Genomic DNA, 15,991 nt, shown 5'->3' with positions numbered 1-15,991 from the left:
TCCACACTTTAGGTATATACCCAAGAGAAATGAAAATATATATGGATGCAAAGACCTGTCCATTAGAGGTCAAAGTAGTGTTATTTCTAGCCAAAAGGTGGAAACAAACTAAATGTCCACCAACTGATGAATAGATAAACAAAATGTACTATATCCATACAATGAAATATTATTTGACAAAGAAAGGAATGAATTACTGATATGTGCTATGACATCAATGAACCTTGAAAATATTATGCCAGGTGAAATAAAACAGTCACAAAATACCAAATACTGTATGATGCTATTTATATGAAATGTCCACAGCAGGCAAATCGATAGAGACAGAAAGTAGATTCGTGACTGATTAGGGCTGGGGGCTACAGGTTTGGAGGAATGGAAAGTGAGAATTACTGGGAACATAGTCTCTTTTAGGGGTATAAAAATGTCCTAACATTGGAGTATGGTGTTGGCTGCACAATTCTATGAATATACTAAAAAAATTGAAACTTTAAATGGGTAAATTGTATGGTATGTGAGTTAAATCTCAATAAAGCTGGTAAAAGGGAAAAAAGTAGAGCTAAACTATTATGTAATAGTAATGTGAAAAGTGAGAGTGGAAATACTTGAGTTAAAATGTAAATCCCTACATTATTTGTAGGCAGATAGAGATACTCAATATATAGGTACAGCTAGAAAATAATAAAATACAATCCATAGCGTCTACCTCATCAAAGAGAAAAATATGAAAAGAAACTTAACAAATTAAATGCAAAGTCAATCAAAATCCTAGAATGATTCTCCACAGAAGTAGGTAAACTGATTAAAAACAGCATATGGAAGGGTAAAGATCAATGCAATTCTGAAAGAAAAAAAGGATTGGGGGGTCTGTTCAGCCAGATATCAAGACTTTATAAAAAATACTATAATTAAGACAGTGCATAACACCCCAGTTACATTAATGAATAGATGATCTAAACAGAAAATCAACAATCACATATCAGGCCACAAAGTAAGTCTCAACAAATTCAAAAAGATCAAAGTCATACCATCTTTTCTGACCACATGCTATGAAACTAGAAATCAACCACAAGAAAAAGCCTGGAAAGCTCACAAATACATGGAGGTTAAATAAATGCTACCAGACAATGAATGGGTCAACCAAGAAATCAAAGACAAAATAAAAAAAAATACACAGAGACAAATGAAAATGAAAACACATCAGTCCAAAATCTTTAGGATACAGCAAAAGTTGTTCTAAGAGGGAAGTTTATAGCAATACAGGCCTACCTAAAGAAGAAAAAACCCAAATAAACAGCCTAACCTTCTACCTAAAGCATCCAGAAAAAGAAAAACAAATGAAACCCAAAACTAGTAGAAGGAAATAATAAAGATTACAGTGAAAATAAATAAAATAGAAACTAAAAAATAGAACAGATAATAAAACCAGGAGTTGGTTCTTTGAAAATATCAACAAAATTGATAAACCTTTAGCCAGACTCATTAAAGGGAGAGGGAGGGAGGGAACACACTCAAATAAAATCAGAAAGAAAAAGGAAAGGAGAGAAATAACAACTGACACCACAAACTACAAAAGATTGTAACAGAATATTATGAAAAATTATACACCAACAAATTGGGATAACCTAGAAGAAATAGATAAATTCATAGAAACATACAATCTCCCAAAACTGAATCTGGAAGAAATACAAAACTTGAACAGACTGATTACCAGTGATGAAACTGAATCAGTAATCAAAAAACTCTTAACAAACAAGTCCAGGCCCAGATGGCTTCATAGGTAAATTCTGCTGAACAAAATGACCTAAAGAAGATAAAGGGGCACCTGGGTGAATCAGTCAGTTAAGCATCCACCTTTTGGTTTTGGCTCAGGTCATGATCTCATGGTTTGTGAGATCGAGCCCCATGTCCAGTTCCACGCTGACAACACAGCCTGCCAGGGATCCTCTGTCTTTTCTCTCTGTCCCTCCCCTTCGCACATCCTCTTGCCCTCCTTCTCTCTCTCTCTCAAAATAAACAAATAAATAAATAAACATTAAAGAAGACATGATATCCATTCTTCTCAAACTATTCCAACATAGAAGAGGATGGAAAACTTCCTGATTCATTCTATGAAGCCAGCATTATCCTGATACCAAAACCAGATAAACTACAAAAAAAAAAAAAAAAAAAAGAGAAAGAAAGAAAAAAAGAAAACTACAGGCCATATCTCTGATGAACACAGATGCAAAAATCCTCAACAAAATATTAGCAAACTGAATCTAATGATACATTAAAAAAAAATCATTCATCATGATCAGTGGGATTTATCCCTGAGATGCAAGCGTGGCTCAATATTTGCAAGTCAATCAATGTGATACATCACATCAATAAAAGAGATAAAAACCATATGATCATTTCAATAGATGCAGAAAAAGCATTTGACACAGTACGACATCCATTCATGATAAAAGCCCTCAACAAAGTAGGATCAGAAGGAACATACCTCAACATAATAAAGGCCATATATAAATCTACAGATTTAATGCACTCCCATCAAAATACCAACATTTTTCACAGAACTAGAACAAGCAATCCTAAAATCTGCATGGAACCACAGAAGACCCCAAATAGCCAAAACAATCTGGAAAAGAAAAACAAAGCTGGAGGTATAACAATCCCAGACTTCAAGTTGCACTACAAAGCTGCAGTAATCAAAATGCTATCTATCATACTGGCACAAAAATAGGCCCATTATTCAATGGAACAGAAGCCCAGAAATAAACCCACATTTATATGGTCAATCTTTGACAAAGGAGGAAAGAATATGCAATAAGGAAAAGATAGCCTCTTCAACAAATGGTGATGTAAGAACTGGATGGCTACATGCAAAAGAATGAAACTGGACCGCTGGCTTACACCATACAAAAAGATAAAGTCAAAATGGATTAAGGACCTAAATGTGACCCCTGAAACTATAAAAATCCTAGAGGAGAGCACAGGCAGTATTTCTCTGACTTTGGACATAGCAACTTTTTTCTAGGTATGTCTCTGAAGGCAAGGGAAATAAAAGCAAAAATAAACTATTGGGACTACATCAAAATATAAAGCTTCTGCACAGTGAAGGAAACAATCGACAAAACTAAAAGACAACCTGCTGAATGGGAGAAGATACTTGCAAATGACATATCCATAAAAGGTTAGTGTCCAAAATAAAGAACTTATACGTCTCAACACCCATAAAACAAATGATCCAATTAAAAAATGGGCAGAAGACATGAGTAGACATTTCTCCGAAGAAGAATTACAGATGCTCAACATAATTCATCATCAAAGAACTGCAAATCAAAACTACAATGAGACATTACCCCACACCTATCAGAATGGCTAAAATAAAAAACACAAGAGGGATACCTGGGTGGCTCAGTCAGTTAAGCATCTGACTTCGGCTCCGGCCATGATCTCTCAGTTCATGAGTTTGAGCCCCGCGTCAGGCTCTGTGCTGACAGCTGAGAGCCTGGAGCCTGCTTTAGATTCTGTGTCTCCCCCTCTCTCTGCCCCTCCCATGCTCATGCTCTGTCTCTTAATAAGAAATAAACGTTAAAAAAAATTTTTTTTAAAAACAACACAAGAAACAAAAGGTGTTAGGATGTGGAAAAGTAGGAACCTTTGTGTCCTGCTGGTGGGAGAGCAAACTGGTGTAGCCGCTGTGGATAACAAGCGGTTCAAAAAGTTAAAAATGGAACTACCCTATGATTCAGTAATCACACTACTGGGTACTTACTCCAAAAATACAAAAACACTAATTCAAAGGGATACATACACCCTCATGTTTAGAGCAGCATTATTTACAATAGCCAAATTATGGAAGCAACTCATTTTATCAATAGATAAATGGATAGGAAAATGTATATATGGAATGTTACTCAGCCATAAAAAGGAATGAAATCTTGCCATTCACAAGTATAATGAAAATATAGTATTAGCGCATATAATGCTAAGCAAAATAAGCCAGTCACAGAAAGACAAATACCATATGATTTCACTTATGTGTGGAATTTAAGAAACAAAACAAATAAGCAAAGGGAAAAAGAGGAGAGAAAAATTAACCAAGAAACAGACTCTTATCTATAGACAACAAACTGATGGTTACCAGAGTGGGGATGGGTGAAATAAGTAAAGGAGATTAAGAGTACACTTATAATGATGAGCACTGAGTAATGTATAGAATCACTGACTCACTAGATTGTACACCTGAAACTAATATAACACTGCACGTTAACTACACTGGAATTAAATGAAAAACAATAAAAAAGTGCATTACTGGCGCACCAGATCAACAGATGAATTAAACTGAAGACAGAACTTAGGAAGAGAACAAGATGCATGAAAGAGAATGCTGGTATATGACAGAGAAGTCAAACAACACTGATTAGTGGGGGAAAAGATGGCTCATTCAATAAAAAGTACTGGGACAAATAACTCCATATGGGAGAAAATAAATTCTCTATTTCATACACAAAAATCAATTCCTAAATGTTGAAAAACTAAATTTTAAGACAATTTGAAGAAAACACTAGAAAAACAGCTTTATGATCCTGGTGTATGAAAGGAATATCTGAACAAGTAATAAACTTGTTTATTATAAATAAAATCATTAGTCCTAATACATTTACCTACAATAGCTTTAAAATTTCTGTGTCAAAAAAAAGACACCATCGACAAAGTTAAATACATACAAGGGAGGATGAACTGGAAGAAAATATTTACAACAAACACAATAAAGAATTAGAATACAGATTATTGAAAGAACTAATAAGGAAAAGACAAACTATCCAATAGAAAAACAAGCAATATATTCATATGAATGAAATACAGGACACTTGAATCTCACTAGCAATCAGGGAAATGCAAATTAGAACAAAATAAAATACAATTCACATCCATCAAATTGGTAAATTTTTTCATGTCTGACAGTACAAAGTGCTGATGAAGATATAGGGAAAGAGGAACTCACATGTTTTGGAAAATAATTTGGCAATCCATGCTAATAGTTATAATGTATACACCCCATTACCCAACAATTCCACTTCTAAGTATTCCAATTGAAAAAAACCCCACAAAAACATAAATATGATCACTGCAACATTTTTGTAATAGGAAAAAATGACAACAATCCAAATATCCATTTCAGAAGAAGAGCCTCCTAAAAGACTGGGTAGGGCCAAGGTTGCTTTATTTTGTAGTATGAGAGCCTAGCAACATGCTATCACAGATTAGGTGTTCAGAAAATGTTCAAGTGAATAAATAACTAAATGAGAAAGAAATGGTGTTACTGAAAAGTAGATAAAGAGTTGAGAAAATTTTTGCTATATGGAGAACTAAAAATAGACAAAAATCCTTGCCTTCATGAGATAAATGAGACAAATAAATAAATTACAGAGTATGTTAAATAGTGTTAAGTGCTTAGAGAAATAAAAAAAGGGCTGGGGAACAGGGAAGTATTGGGAAGGTTTACAGTTTTATAGTGAATGTCCAGAAAAAGCCTGATAAGTAACAATTGAATAAAGACTTGAAGGGAATAAGGGAGCCAGCGGATGGCAGTGTGGGGGATTGACATTCCTAGAAGAGGTAATAGCCAGGACAATGATCTTGAGATTAAAGTATGTCCGACCCTTCTGATAAATTGCAAGGCAGCCAGTGTGGATAAAGCAAAGTGAGGGAAAAGTGACATGGGATTTGAGAAGCAGTTTGCTGGGGGGGTCAAAGAAGGGGGAGGTTGCACAGAGGGATACAGATCAAGCAGTCCTTATAAGGTTTTGGACCTTATAAGGACCTTATAAGTCCTTATAAGAAAGCAAGTCCTTATAAGGTTTTAAACACTGAATTACATGATCTAATGTGTGTTTTAATAAAATCATTCCGGCTGCTAGATTGAAAACAGACTGCAGGGATTGAAGGGATATTTAATGACAATAACGGCAATCATAAGGTTCTTTTGGAGGATCTAAGCAAGGTCCCTACTTCAGTGCTGCTGGGATATTTCGTATTCCTCTAATGCTTGACCTCCCTAATCAAATGAAAAACTGGGTGTCTAAGAATATAGGTCTAAACACAGAGATAAAAGAAGCAAATATTCAAAGATCTAGGTTCTTAAACACTAATTCCTGAGATTAAAACTTACTTAGCCATACCAAAATGATACTACCATAGGCCTGTGCCTCCTTTTCTACTCTTAAGAGAAAGGCAAAGAACACAGCTACTTCTAAACTGATGCTGAAATAAATCTGATAATCATTTATTCAACCAACATTTGGTTGGTGAGTATCTATTATGAATGGGCCAGCTGCTGTCTTGAGTCCAAGGGATATAAAGATGAATAAGATATGCCCCTACCCTAAGATATTTACAGTCTAGTGAGTTATCCAGGCTTATATCATGTGCTATACAGAAACACAAACACACTTTTCGTGTTATACAGCAACACTAACAGAAACACTATAACATAAGCCACAAATGCAAGCTACACATACAATTTTTAAATTTCTAGTAACCACATTAGAAAAATAAATAAAAAGAAACAGGTAAAATTAATTGAAATAATATATTTTACTTCACCCAATATATCAAAAATACCATTATTTCAACATGTAACCAACATAAAAAATTGGGACATTTTACTTTTTTTTTTTTTTTTTTTACTGTTTTCAAAATCCTGTATTTATACTTAAGAATATCTCAATTCTAGCTACATTTCAAGTGTACTGGACAGCACAATTATATAAATCTATTTTCTAGAAAATTGGAAATAATTTGACAGCCACAAGTACATGACAAAGTAAAATAGAGGGAGACTTCAACATGTTTACTGGTTAAAGGAAAAGAGTTAAGACTAAACATAGTATAGATAATTGATAGGGCATGTGGAGAGCAAGATCAAAGACAGGATCTAGAGCACAAGTAGATCAGTTAGTTTGGAAAGGAGGACAGTCACACCTTTCTTTGTGACAGGTGGAAAGGGAAGAATTAAATACAGGTATAAACAAATTTGGTAAGTGTGAGAGAACAGAAAGTTGAAAGAGTTTAGTTTAGCTTCCCATTTTTCTCAGCAAATCAGAAGACCATCTCACCAGGCCTTTTACTACAGCCAAAATCTGAAGGTAGAACAATTTAAGAAATAGTATCCTGGCATGACAAGATTAAGTTGGATTTTTGTAAAATTACAGTAGTTTTCTAGTTTTCTTCTGGAGTGGTCAATCTTGAATTTTGTCATTTTATCTCTAAACACAGAAACAATAACTCTGGACTCATTCTTTCCTTACCTATTCATTACTCAGCATACATGTACCCAATGTCTACTTCATGTCAAGTACAGTGAGTCGCTGAACATACAAAGATGAATAAGACTTACATTTGCATCCCCAATATTTAGCATATTATAATGTCTGCACACAGTAAGTGCTTTAAAAACATAGCATTATATTGTTCTGTAAAGAAATATTACATGTCAACTAAAATATGTATTAGCAAAGACTTTAACTTAAAAGTCTAAGGAAGCGCTGTTCAATAGAATTTTCTGTGATAATGAAAATGTTCTACTCCGAAATGTCCAATATGGTAGCTAATAAGCACATGAGTTTTTAATTTAATTAATTGGATTTTAATTTTAATAGCGTATGTGGTTAATGGCTACCATCCAAATCCAAATATTAGAATACAGTGAATAGCTAATGGCATTTTCACTATTGAAAATGTGCCATTTCTAAAGGGTTAGAATCAAGGTGCTGTCATCTCTAAAGGGTTAATACACATAATATGCTGTTAGAAATGAGCATACTATAATACTAATTGTATCAGAAAAATATCATAAGAAATTCTACTTAGAATTCTCTTTGTATAAAATAACTTCAGCACTGTGAGCCAGAAAAGAACAAAAGAAAAAGAAAAAAGATATGCCAATTTTTTCTTTTCACTCTACTTCCTCAAGGGGAAAACATCAACTTGAGTTTTCTCATTGTGTCAAGTAGTGAAAATACTGTGTGGAGACAAAGAGTCAAAGATTTCTTAAATTAGGAATTATTAGAGCATAGGAATTATTTTTGTAATGAAATAACAAGAAACTTTTTTGGCAAGACAACATAAGTTGTTAAGATCAGGATTCATATAATGAATTGTTTATAACTCAAAAAAACCCATTCTTGTGATTTGCTTATTAATGTCCCCAAGTTTGTCCCACTTACCTGAATTTTTAAAGTGAACCTACTGCTAAAAGACATTCAATCCACAGAGTGAATGCAAGTATAATCTAAACTAGACTTTGAGTTGAATAATTTCTGGCATAATAACTACAATAGCTGTTTAGGCCTGGGATAGTAAAATGAACTTTCATGACTCTGTGTATCCACTATCCATTATGTATAATTTAAGTGACTGTACACACTTAATCAGAGATACAAACTCCCACACTGGAACAGATCTGATTACATACTTAGATCTGATAACTTAAGAGTAAAACCAGTGAGGTGTGCAACTAGATGTCAGAGATAGCATTTTTTATGCACAGCAACTTGTTCAACTTGTTAACTACCCAGTAAGGCAGTTGTCTTGTAGATTAACTACACAACTTTCTGCCCTTCCTTTTAGTTGTGTTCCTTTGAAGCCATTTTAAAAAACATTACCAGATTGCCTGTCTTGAAGATGAGAGTGGTTATACAACCAAGATTTTATTCGGGTTAACAGAAATACCTAACACTTAGGTGCAGTGTCTTAATCTATTAGAAAAGCTTTAAGAAAACCACTTTATAATGATCTGCCTACCACACAAAAACAGCATCAGCTAAATAAATCTTCTAAATATAAAGACTGGCAAATCAAAAGCATGAGATCAGATCTGTAATCATTAACTTCCAGAGTCAAGTTGTGCTATGGCTTATTGCAATAAAGCCAGGGTATTACAACAATACCGTGTTATAATGACATCATTAGCTTAGTTTCCTAACGAGGCATATATATGAATCTACAATTAGCTAAAAATAGGAAGCCAACACTTAAGTGGCTGGCAGTTCCAGTTAATTTGTAAGATATTTTTCTAGTAATATATTTCACGATGCCTTTTGCAAAATGAATTAAGAGAAGGCTGGCTCTGAAAACAGATTTAATATTAAAATGCTGTTCTAGAGCAGGGAAAAAGAGGTATCAATGCTCTAGTCCCACAAAATCTTTATAGTGCCACAAAAATCGTTTTTGCTGCACTGCCTTTTGAAGTAGTAAATGAAAATACTGAGTTGTAGCAGCATTAATTAATGCGATTTAGAAATTAGGCAGCAGCCAGCAAAAGACCTCATCATAAAGATTAGACTTCTTCAGCCAGGACCAATTTCTGTCCTCATTGTCACTGTTGCCTTAGTGCTGTATTTTCAGGGCTGTAGTTGCCAAGAGGCAGGAAAGATTTTTCTCTCTGAATTAATTCTGAGAAAGGTGGCGCTTTTTATATGCTTTAAATCACCCTTTTCTAAGATTTTTTTTTCTTCAGATGTTTCAGTAAAACTGCAAAGTTAACCATTGGTTCCAAACCTGTCTCGTTCAAACTGCCTTGAGAGAATGGAAAAAAAGTAAGGTTCACATTCCAAAAGTTTGACTTGAGGTGGGGTGAGGACAGGGTAAGAAGGAAAACATAGTTCTTCTTAACTTTCGTCCAAATCTTTTCCGAAAGTAGACGGGGTGTTGGAATATTTTCTTTCCCTCACCCAGGCCTTGAGTAAAATTTCTTTCGAGGCGAGGTGGTTACATGAGATACGGTACCCTCCTCGATAACCAACTCCAACACTGAATCGTGACACCCCAACTGCAAACAGTGACAAGACGGGGCTGAAGATTAAGTCCTTCCCCTCCCCTTCGCTCAAATGTGTCCCAAATCGTTAAGGGCAGGAAACACAAGCCTCTTGGCTCTCCCCAACACTCAGTCTCTTTCCGTACCCTCGCCCTGTTTCCTCGGGGGGGACGCAGAACCCGCTCCGGACCCCGGCTCGCGGCTGCGGCGCCAGGAGCGACGAGAAGGGAGGAAATCAGAAGCGCGGGGAGTAAGCAGCCGCCTCCGGCCGGCCGCGAAGTCCGGGGCTCGGAGGCGAGACGCGTGCGGGGGCCGTGAGGGGTTTTCCGGCTCCGGCCCCGCGCGCGTCTCCGTCGCGGCCTAGCCCGGCGCCCGAGCCCCGGCCTCGCGGCTCCGCGCCGCCAGCCAGCCCTACCCCGCCATCAGGGCCCAAGAGGCCGCGCGGCGGCGGACGTCCGGGAGGGGAAAAGGCACTTACCAGCTGCTGCCGAACCCAGCGCCACATGCCCCCGCCGTCGCCGTCCCGGTCCCGCGGCACGCGAGGGCCGAGGGGCTGCAGGTGGAAGCTGACGAGCCAGAGGGGGAAGCGGGAGTGCCCCTCTGGCTGAAGTTCCGCTCGCCGCCGCCGCCACCTCACTCCCCGCGCCGGGTCCCCATCTCGCCGCGCCGGCCCTGAGGTCCTACAGGCGCGGCCCCGGCGCCGCCCCCGCCCGGCGCAGCTGAGCCGGCCGCCACGCCGCAGCCACCTTCATTATTGACCGCTGTCACCCGGAGCACCACCACCACCCCACCCTCCCTGCCCGGCCCCCCAGCCGCACCCGGGCCCGCCCCCGGCTCCCGGGCCCGCCCCCGGACGTGACGAAAGGGGCTGTGCGGACCCTGGGGCCCGGCGCGCCCGGCAACGTTCGGGAACCAGAGTCAGCCGGTGGGCGGGGCCAGCCGCGAGTGTGGCCAGGTGTAGCTTCTGCCCTCTGTCTCCTTGGCCCCCATCCCAGGGGTAGGATTAAATCGCGCCTGTCTCTCCCCAGAGTCTGCAGCTTCTTGCCGACTCCTCTTTCTACCTCCTGTGGCTGTCTGCCTTCTCTGGTACCCCCGTCCCCCAAAACGCATACACACAATCTCGGGTGTAACGACTGAAGGTTAATTCTCAAAGGTCTCAAGTTTAGGTTTAATTAAATTGTCAAAGTCTTTGTCTTAATGCATAACGCAGCTCCCTTCTTAAACAAATGACTGAGCTGGGGCTAGGGGAATCTTGATCACTGCCTTTAAGTAATGTTGAGAAGAGTTGCAACTCCCCTGTGCCTGGTCCACTCTAGACCACTGTTTCCGGGAGAATGGAAGAGATAACTCTGTTTTGCCTTGCTAAATTGAACAGGTTAGGGGAAGAATATTTTCTATGGGAAGGTAGTTTTTTTCCTATAACTCCTGTAATCAAAAACACTCAGAAGTAGCAAGACCCAGGTAAGATAAGGGTATGGATAAATAAAGGTAAAGAAGAATATAAAAGCCACTAGAAAAGCCAAGGCTTTGACTTGGAAGACTGAAATGAAGCGCCAGGTCTCGTTTTCTTCAAAAGTAGCCGCATATACATCTTGAGTGTTATATACATTTATTGTGTGCAGTATTTTTGCTGAATTAAAGCACACTTCACGAACGTACAGGTGTTTGCGGTTAAAACAATTCTTTCCTTTTCTTTTCTTTTTGAGAGAAAACAGAAATGAGAGTAAATGACCAGGCAAGCTATTGCATATGTACATAATATTTTCCTTTCTATAAACATTCCTTACTATATAATGAGTATCCCGCGCCGCAGATAGAGCCTTTCCTTAGGGATGTTTATAACCTATAAAACCAGGAGCAGAATATTATAAGTAATCCAACTATAGAAATTAGCTAGATATTTAAAGGAAAAAATAATCTCACTTTTGTTCTTATGATTGAACCTTGCTTTTTGACCCTAAAAGGAAGTTTGAGATACATTTACTTGTTATACTAATAAAATATTACTACCATGCATGGAGCACTTGTGTGTCACAGGCCCTATACTATGCTCTTTACTTGCATGGTCTAATTTAACTCCCCTCTATCCTTTGAAGTTGATATTATTATTTCCATTGTATGGATGCAGAAATGGAGGCTCAGGTTAAAAATTTGCTCAGAGTAAGGAACTTGGCAAAGCTGGGATTCAGACTCTGGATGGTCAAGCAACAAAACTTGTGTGCTAAAGATATGTAGAGAAACAAAAATATGACCATACCTACTTAGCATACCTACTTTTCACCTGATTAAAATTAGGCCTGGAAATTTTTATATATATGTCATTAACATTTATCAAGACAATGTTGTATTGATTTTTCTTATGTTAGAAGTAGAAATCTAGAGGATACTTTGTGCATTATTTAACAGTGTCCTAAATTTCAAAAGGTAGAAGTGGGAAGAGGACTTGATTCTAAATGCTATGGTGGGATGTGGTGAGGAGTGATCTTAAGATAACTATAAAGATCATAATTGTAGCTCAGACTGTCAGGAATAGAATGAACCCTCAAAGCAGTATTTTGTTCTCAAAGCACTTTTCAAGAGCAATATTATATACCTCATATTAATCGAAAAAGCATAGAGTATTTTTATACTGTAGAGTATAACCCATTAGTGGTAATGAAATCAACTTAATATGTCATGATCGGCATTAAAAAAAATAGAAACAGAAAAATCAGAATATATTGCCTAGTGTAATATGTATTGTTTTGTGAAACTTTTGTTTCAGGTCTGTGTGTGTGCTTGTAGACACATGCATAATATTAAGGCCACAATATAAAAAGAATTTCTTCCTATTGGTTTAGTTGGAAAGGTTTAAAAAGCAGTGACAGGGGAATACACAGGACGTAAGGCAGGCACCAGCTGTAAAAGAGACAGGGGCGCCTGGGTGGCTCAGTTGGTTAATCGTCCGACTTGGGCTCAGGTCATGATCTTACAGTTCATGAGTTTGAGCCTCGAGTAGGGCTGTGTGCTGACAGCTTGGAGCCTGGAGCCTGCTTCAGATTCTGTCTCCCTCTCTCTCTACACCTCCCCCACTCATGCTCTGTCTGTCTCTCTCTCTCTCTCCCAAAAATTAAAAAAAAAAATTAAAAAATGTGTTTGGAGTCAGTAGTAATTTATTCATTTCACAGCTATTTCTTAAGTAGTGAGCACCAAATGTATGCATAACAATGGCCTAAAACTAGGAGAAGACACAAATGCAACTTTTAAGGTGACCCCTTCTTTCAGGGTGGAGTTCACAACCTAGTTGGAAAGAGAAGTTACAGAGAGGTATCAGTTAAATAACTGCAGGCACAAATACTCAAAGAGTGGAGAAAGCTCAAGGTGTTTGAGTTACAACTAATAAGAGTAATAAATAGTAATAAGAGGTGGGGTTGGGTAAGGATAAGCATAGCGCTGGGGGAGTTTCCAGCTAGTCACAAGAGTACAGGAGATGGGCAATCCCTGGAATTTTCTGAACAAGGAAATGACGGGATGAAATCAGAATGCTATTCCATAGACACTATACGTGATAGGTAGGAGAGAGAAGAAAGGTCAGATATGAAATTACTGCTAGAGTGAAGCACTGAGTTCAAAAGTGCTAGACTGGCAAAGGGCCAGAAGTAAATAAAGCATGTTGTAGGAAGCTGTGTTTGGTGACAGACAAGGAAACCTGAAACTTAAGCCATTCCCAGTGAGGTGACAGACCTTCCAAGAGAATAAGTTTACCAGCATCATAACAGCCACTGAATTCATGAGAAATGGTTCTTTTTCTTGAGTAAACTTGTTAATATAATTCTGTGCTAGTTACACTTGTGAGGTGTGTTTAATCCCAGGGGAAAAAAATACATCTCTTGGTTTAGTGTGACAGGTATAACAAAGAACAAAACGAAGAAGGATATTTTTCTTGATTGTCTTGGATGATCAATAGAAAGCACAGGCTATGTGCTTGTTAAGGTCAAAATTTCTGGCTCATTCATTTCGGTACCCATAGTGTCTATAGGGTACTCAATAAATGTTAAATAAATCAGTTATTCTGATATCATTTACATATCAGTTTACTTATATGTAAATGAGTAGTTAAAGAAAAAATACCTAGTGCAGGAATATCAAAGTAATATAAAGCAAAGCATACTGAATGATTTCAGTAGATCCCAGGCTATGCAGTAAGACCAGTGGTCATCATCCGTTGGACTCAGGCCACTCTCTGTTGTGTGTCTCTTAGAACTCCTCAAGGGTCAGTCTGATTGGAGGACACAGAGTCTTACCAGTCTTTTGCCTTAATGCCTTAATTATTTCTTCAACAATGGGAGCCATTAGATGCTCCCTAGAATCTGCTCTTTCTCATTTTTTAAAAGGACAACTTTCTACCTTCTCAAAATCATAAATCTAGTAGATTATACATTATTCCACTTAAAAAGTGATTAATTATCACTTCTGGTAATTTTCTGATTAATTATCATTCCAGAATTTCTAGATCAGCTTTCAGGCAGAGAGAAAACAGACTTCAAGCAACCTTTTCCAGCACTGACCAGGATTATATATTTATCACCTTGTGAAGAAATTCATTAAGAACAATATCACATTACATATTTGCAGATTTTCTTGAAAATTTCCCAAACAAGTATCAATTGTGGACTAAGTTACATAAACAGTTTTAATTTTTGGCTATTTACGCTTACATAGAACTGAAACTTAAAACCACTATGAAGGTTAGAATACAGAAAAACGACTCTTTCTTGGGGCACCTGGGTGACTCGGTCAGTTGAGTGTTTTACTCTTGATTTTGGCTCAGGTCATGATCCCAGAATTGTGGGATGGAGCTCTGTGTGGGCCTCTATGCTGAGTGTGGGACTTGCTTAAGATTCTTTCTCTCCCTCTCCCTCTCTCTCTCTCCCCCTCTCTACCCTCCCTCTCTGCCGCTCTCCTCCATTCTCTCTCTAAAATTAAAAAAAAAATTGACCTCTTTCTTGAAGAGCTAAAGTATGTGAACATAAATATGGTCAGCACCTTCCTTCTTGCTTATTTTTAAGTTGCCCTTTAATAACTCAATACTACTTTTGCATGAACCAGATGCAGCATTCTATCACCTCTCTTGTAAAACATAGAAAAATGAACCTGTATACTTTTTTTCACTTAGTTTTACTTGTCATAAGAGGGGAGACACTCAAATAGACAAGAGTCTGTGATTGAATTACCAACAGAAAGAGTGATAGCCTCAGATCAGCTGCAGCAAAACCAAAGCCACTGTTGTTAATTGACAGTCTCTAAACCTAGCCAAGTTTTGGTTAGTTGCGCTACACAATAGATTAAATTATTTAGCCATCTAGAAGCATTAGTTTTGTCATATTTTAAGTTGTGAGCTTCATGAGGAAATTTCACTGCTTGATGTAAGATATTTTATGAGTGTTTTTCTTTCTGATTAAGATGACTGCATTAGGGACACCTGGGTGGCTCAGTTGGTTAAGCTTCTAACTTCAGCTCAGGTGACCATCTCATGGTACCTGAGTTCGAGTCCTGTGTTGGGCTCTGTGCTGACAGCTCAGAGTTGGAGCCTGCTTCGAATTCTGCATCTCCCTCTTTCTCTGCCCTTCCGCGGCTCTGTCTCTGTCTCTGTCTGTATCTCTCTCTCTCAAAAACAAATAAATATTTTTAAAAAATTATTTTTAAATGACTGCATTAGGTTGCATTCAGAGAAGATAGAATGGTGGTTGCCAGGGGCTGGAGAGAGGGGGAAATAGGGAGTTTAATGGGTACAGAGTTTTACTGTTACAAGATGAAAGGAGCAAAAAAAAAATAATAATAAAATAAATTTTCAAAGAGGTGAAAAGAGTTATGGAGATGGATGTTGGTGATGGTTGCCCAACATTATGAATATATTTACTACCACTGAAATATACACTTAAAAATGGTTAAGACCATAAATTTTATGTCTGTTTTACCACAATTGAAAAATGGGGGTAAATGACTGCATTATCTGTATTAGAATGGATCCACGATTGTTTTCTGAGGAAAATCTTGGCTTAGTTCACAAATATTTCCTTAGGTCCCCTCTGTTTCCTTAAACTTTTATGAAACAATATTAGCCCTAGCCCCAGTTCTGCTGAGCACTAATGGAAATGAATATGCCCTAAATTGCCAACATATCTGTCTGCTTTGCGGATATCA

The 15,991-nt window shown here is 37.9% G+C and overlaps 1 protein-coding gene across 5 annotated transcripts in view; it reads right to left on the bottom strand.

Annotated features, from left to right (window-relative positions):
* The window catches only part of ATP11B (ATPase phospholipid transporting 11B (putative)), a 128,311-nt gene extending 117,756 nt beyond the window's left edge, over positions 1–10,555 (bottom strand). Inside the window, exon 1 of one of the 5 annotated variants that reach the window (XM_047099167.1) lies at positions 10,287–10,555. In XM_047099167.1, the coding sequence (XP_046955123.1) occupies positions 10,287–10,313 (27 nt within the window). In that variant the 5' untranslated portion in view covers positions 10,314–10,555. The remainder of the gene's footprint in view (positions 1–10,286) is intronic. The other 4 variants (XM_047099168.1, XM_047099166.1, XM_047099165.1 and 1 more) reach the window with 4 other exon arrangements.
* Between the last annotated feature and the right edge of the window lie 5,436 nt (positions 10,556–15,991).

This window comes from Lynx rufus, unplaced genomic scaffold, assembly GCF_022079265.1.
Source record: "Lynx rufus isolate CCGP_SWC_20201006 ecotype Redwood Valley unplaced genomic scaffold, mLynRuf1.p SCAF_5, whole genome shotgun sequence".
Lineage (NCBI taxonomy): Eukaryota > Metazoa > Chordata > Mammalia > Carnivora > Felidae > Lynx > Lynx rufus.
The sequence above is the reverse complement of the archived record's forward strand: the minus strand, read 5'-3'. Positions and strand labels throughout refer to the sequence as shown.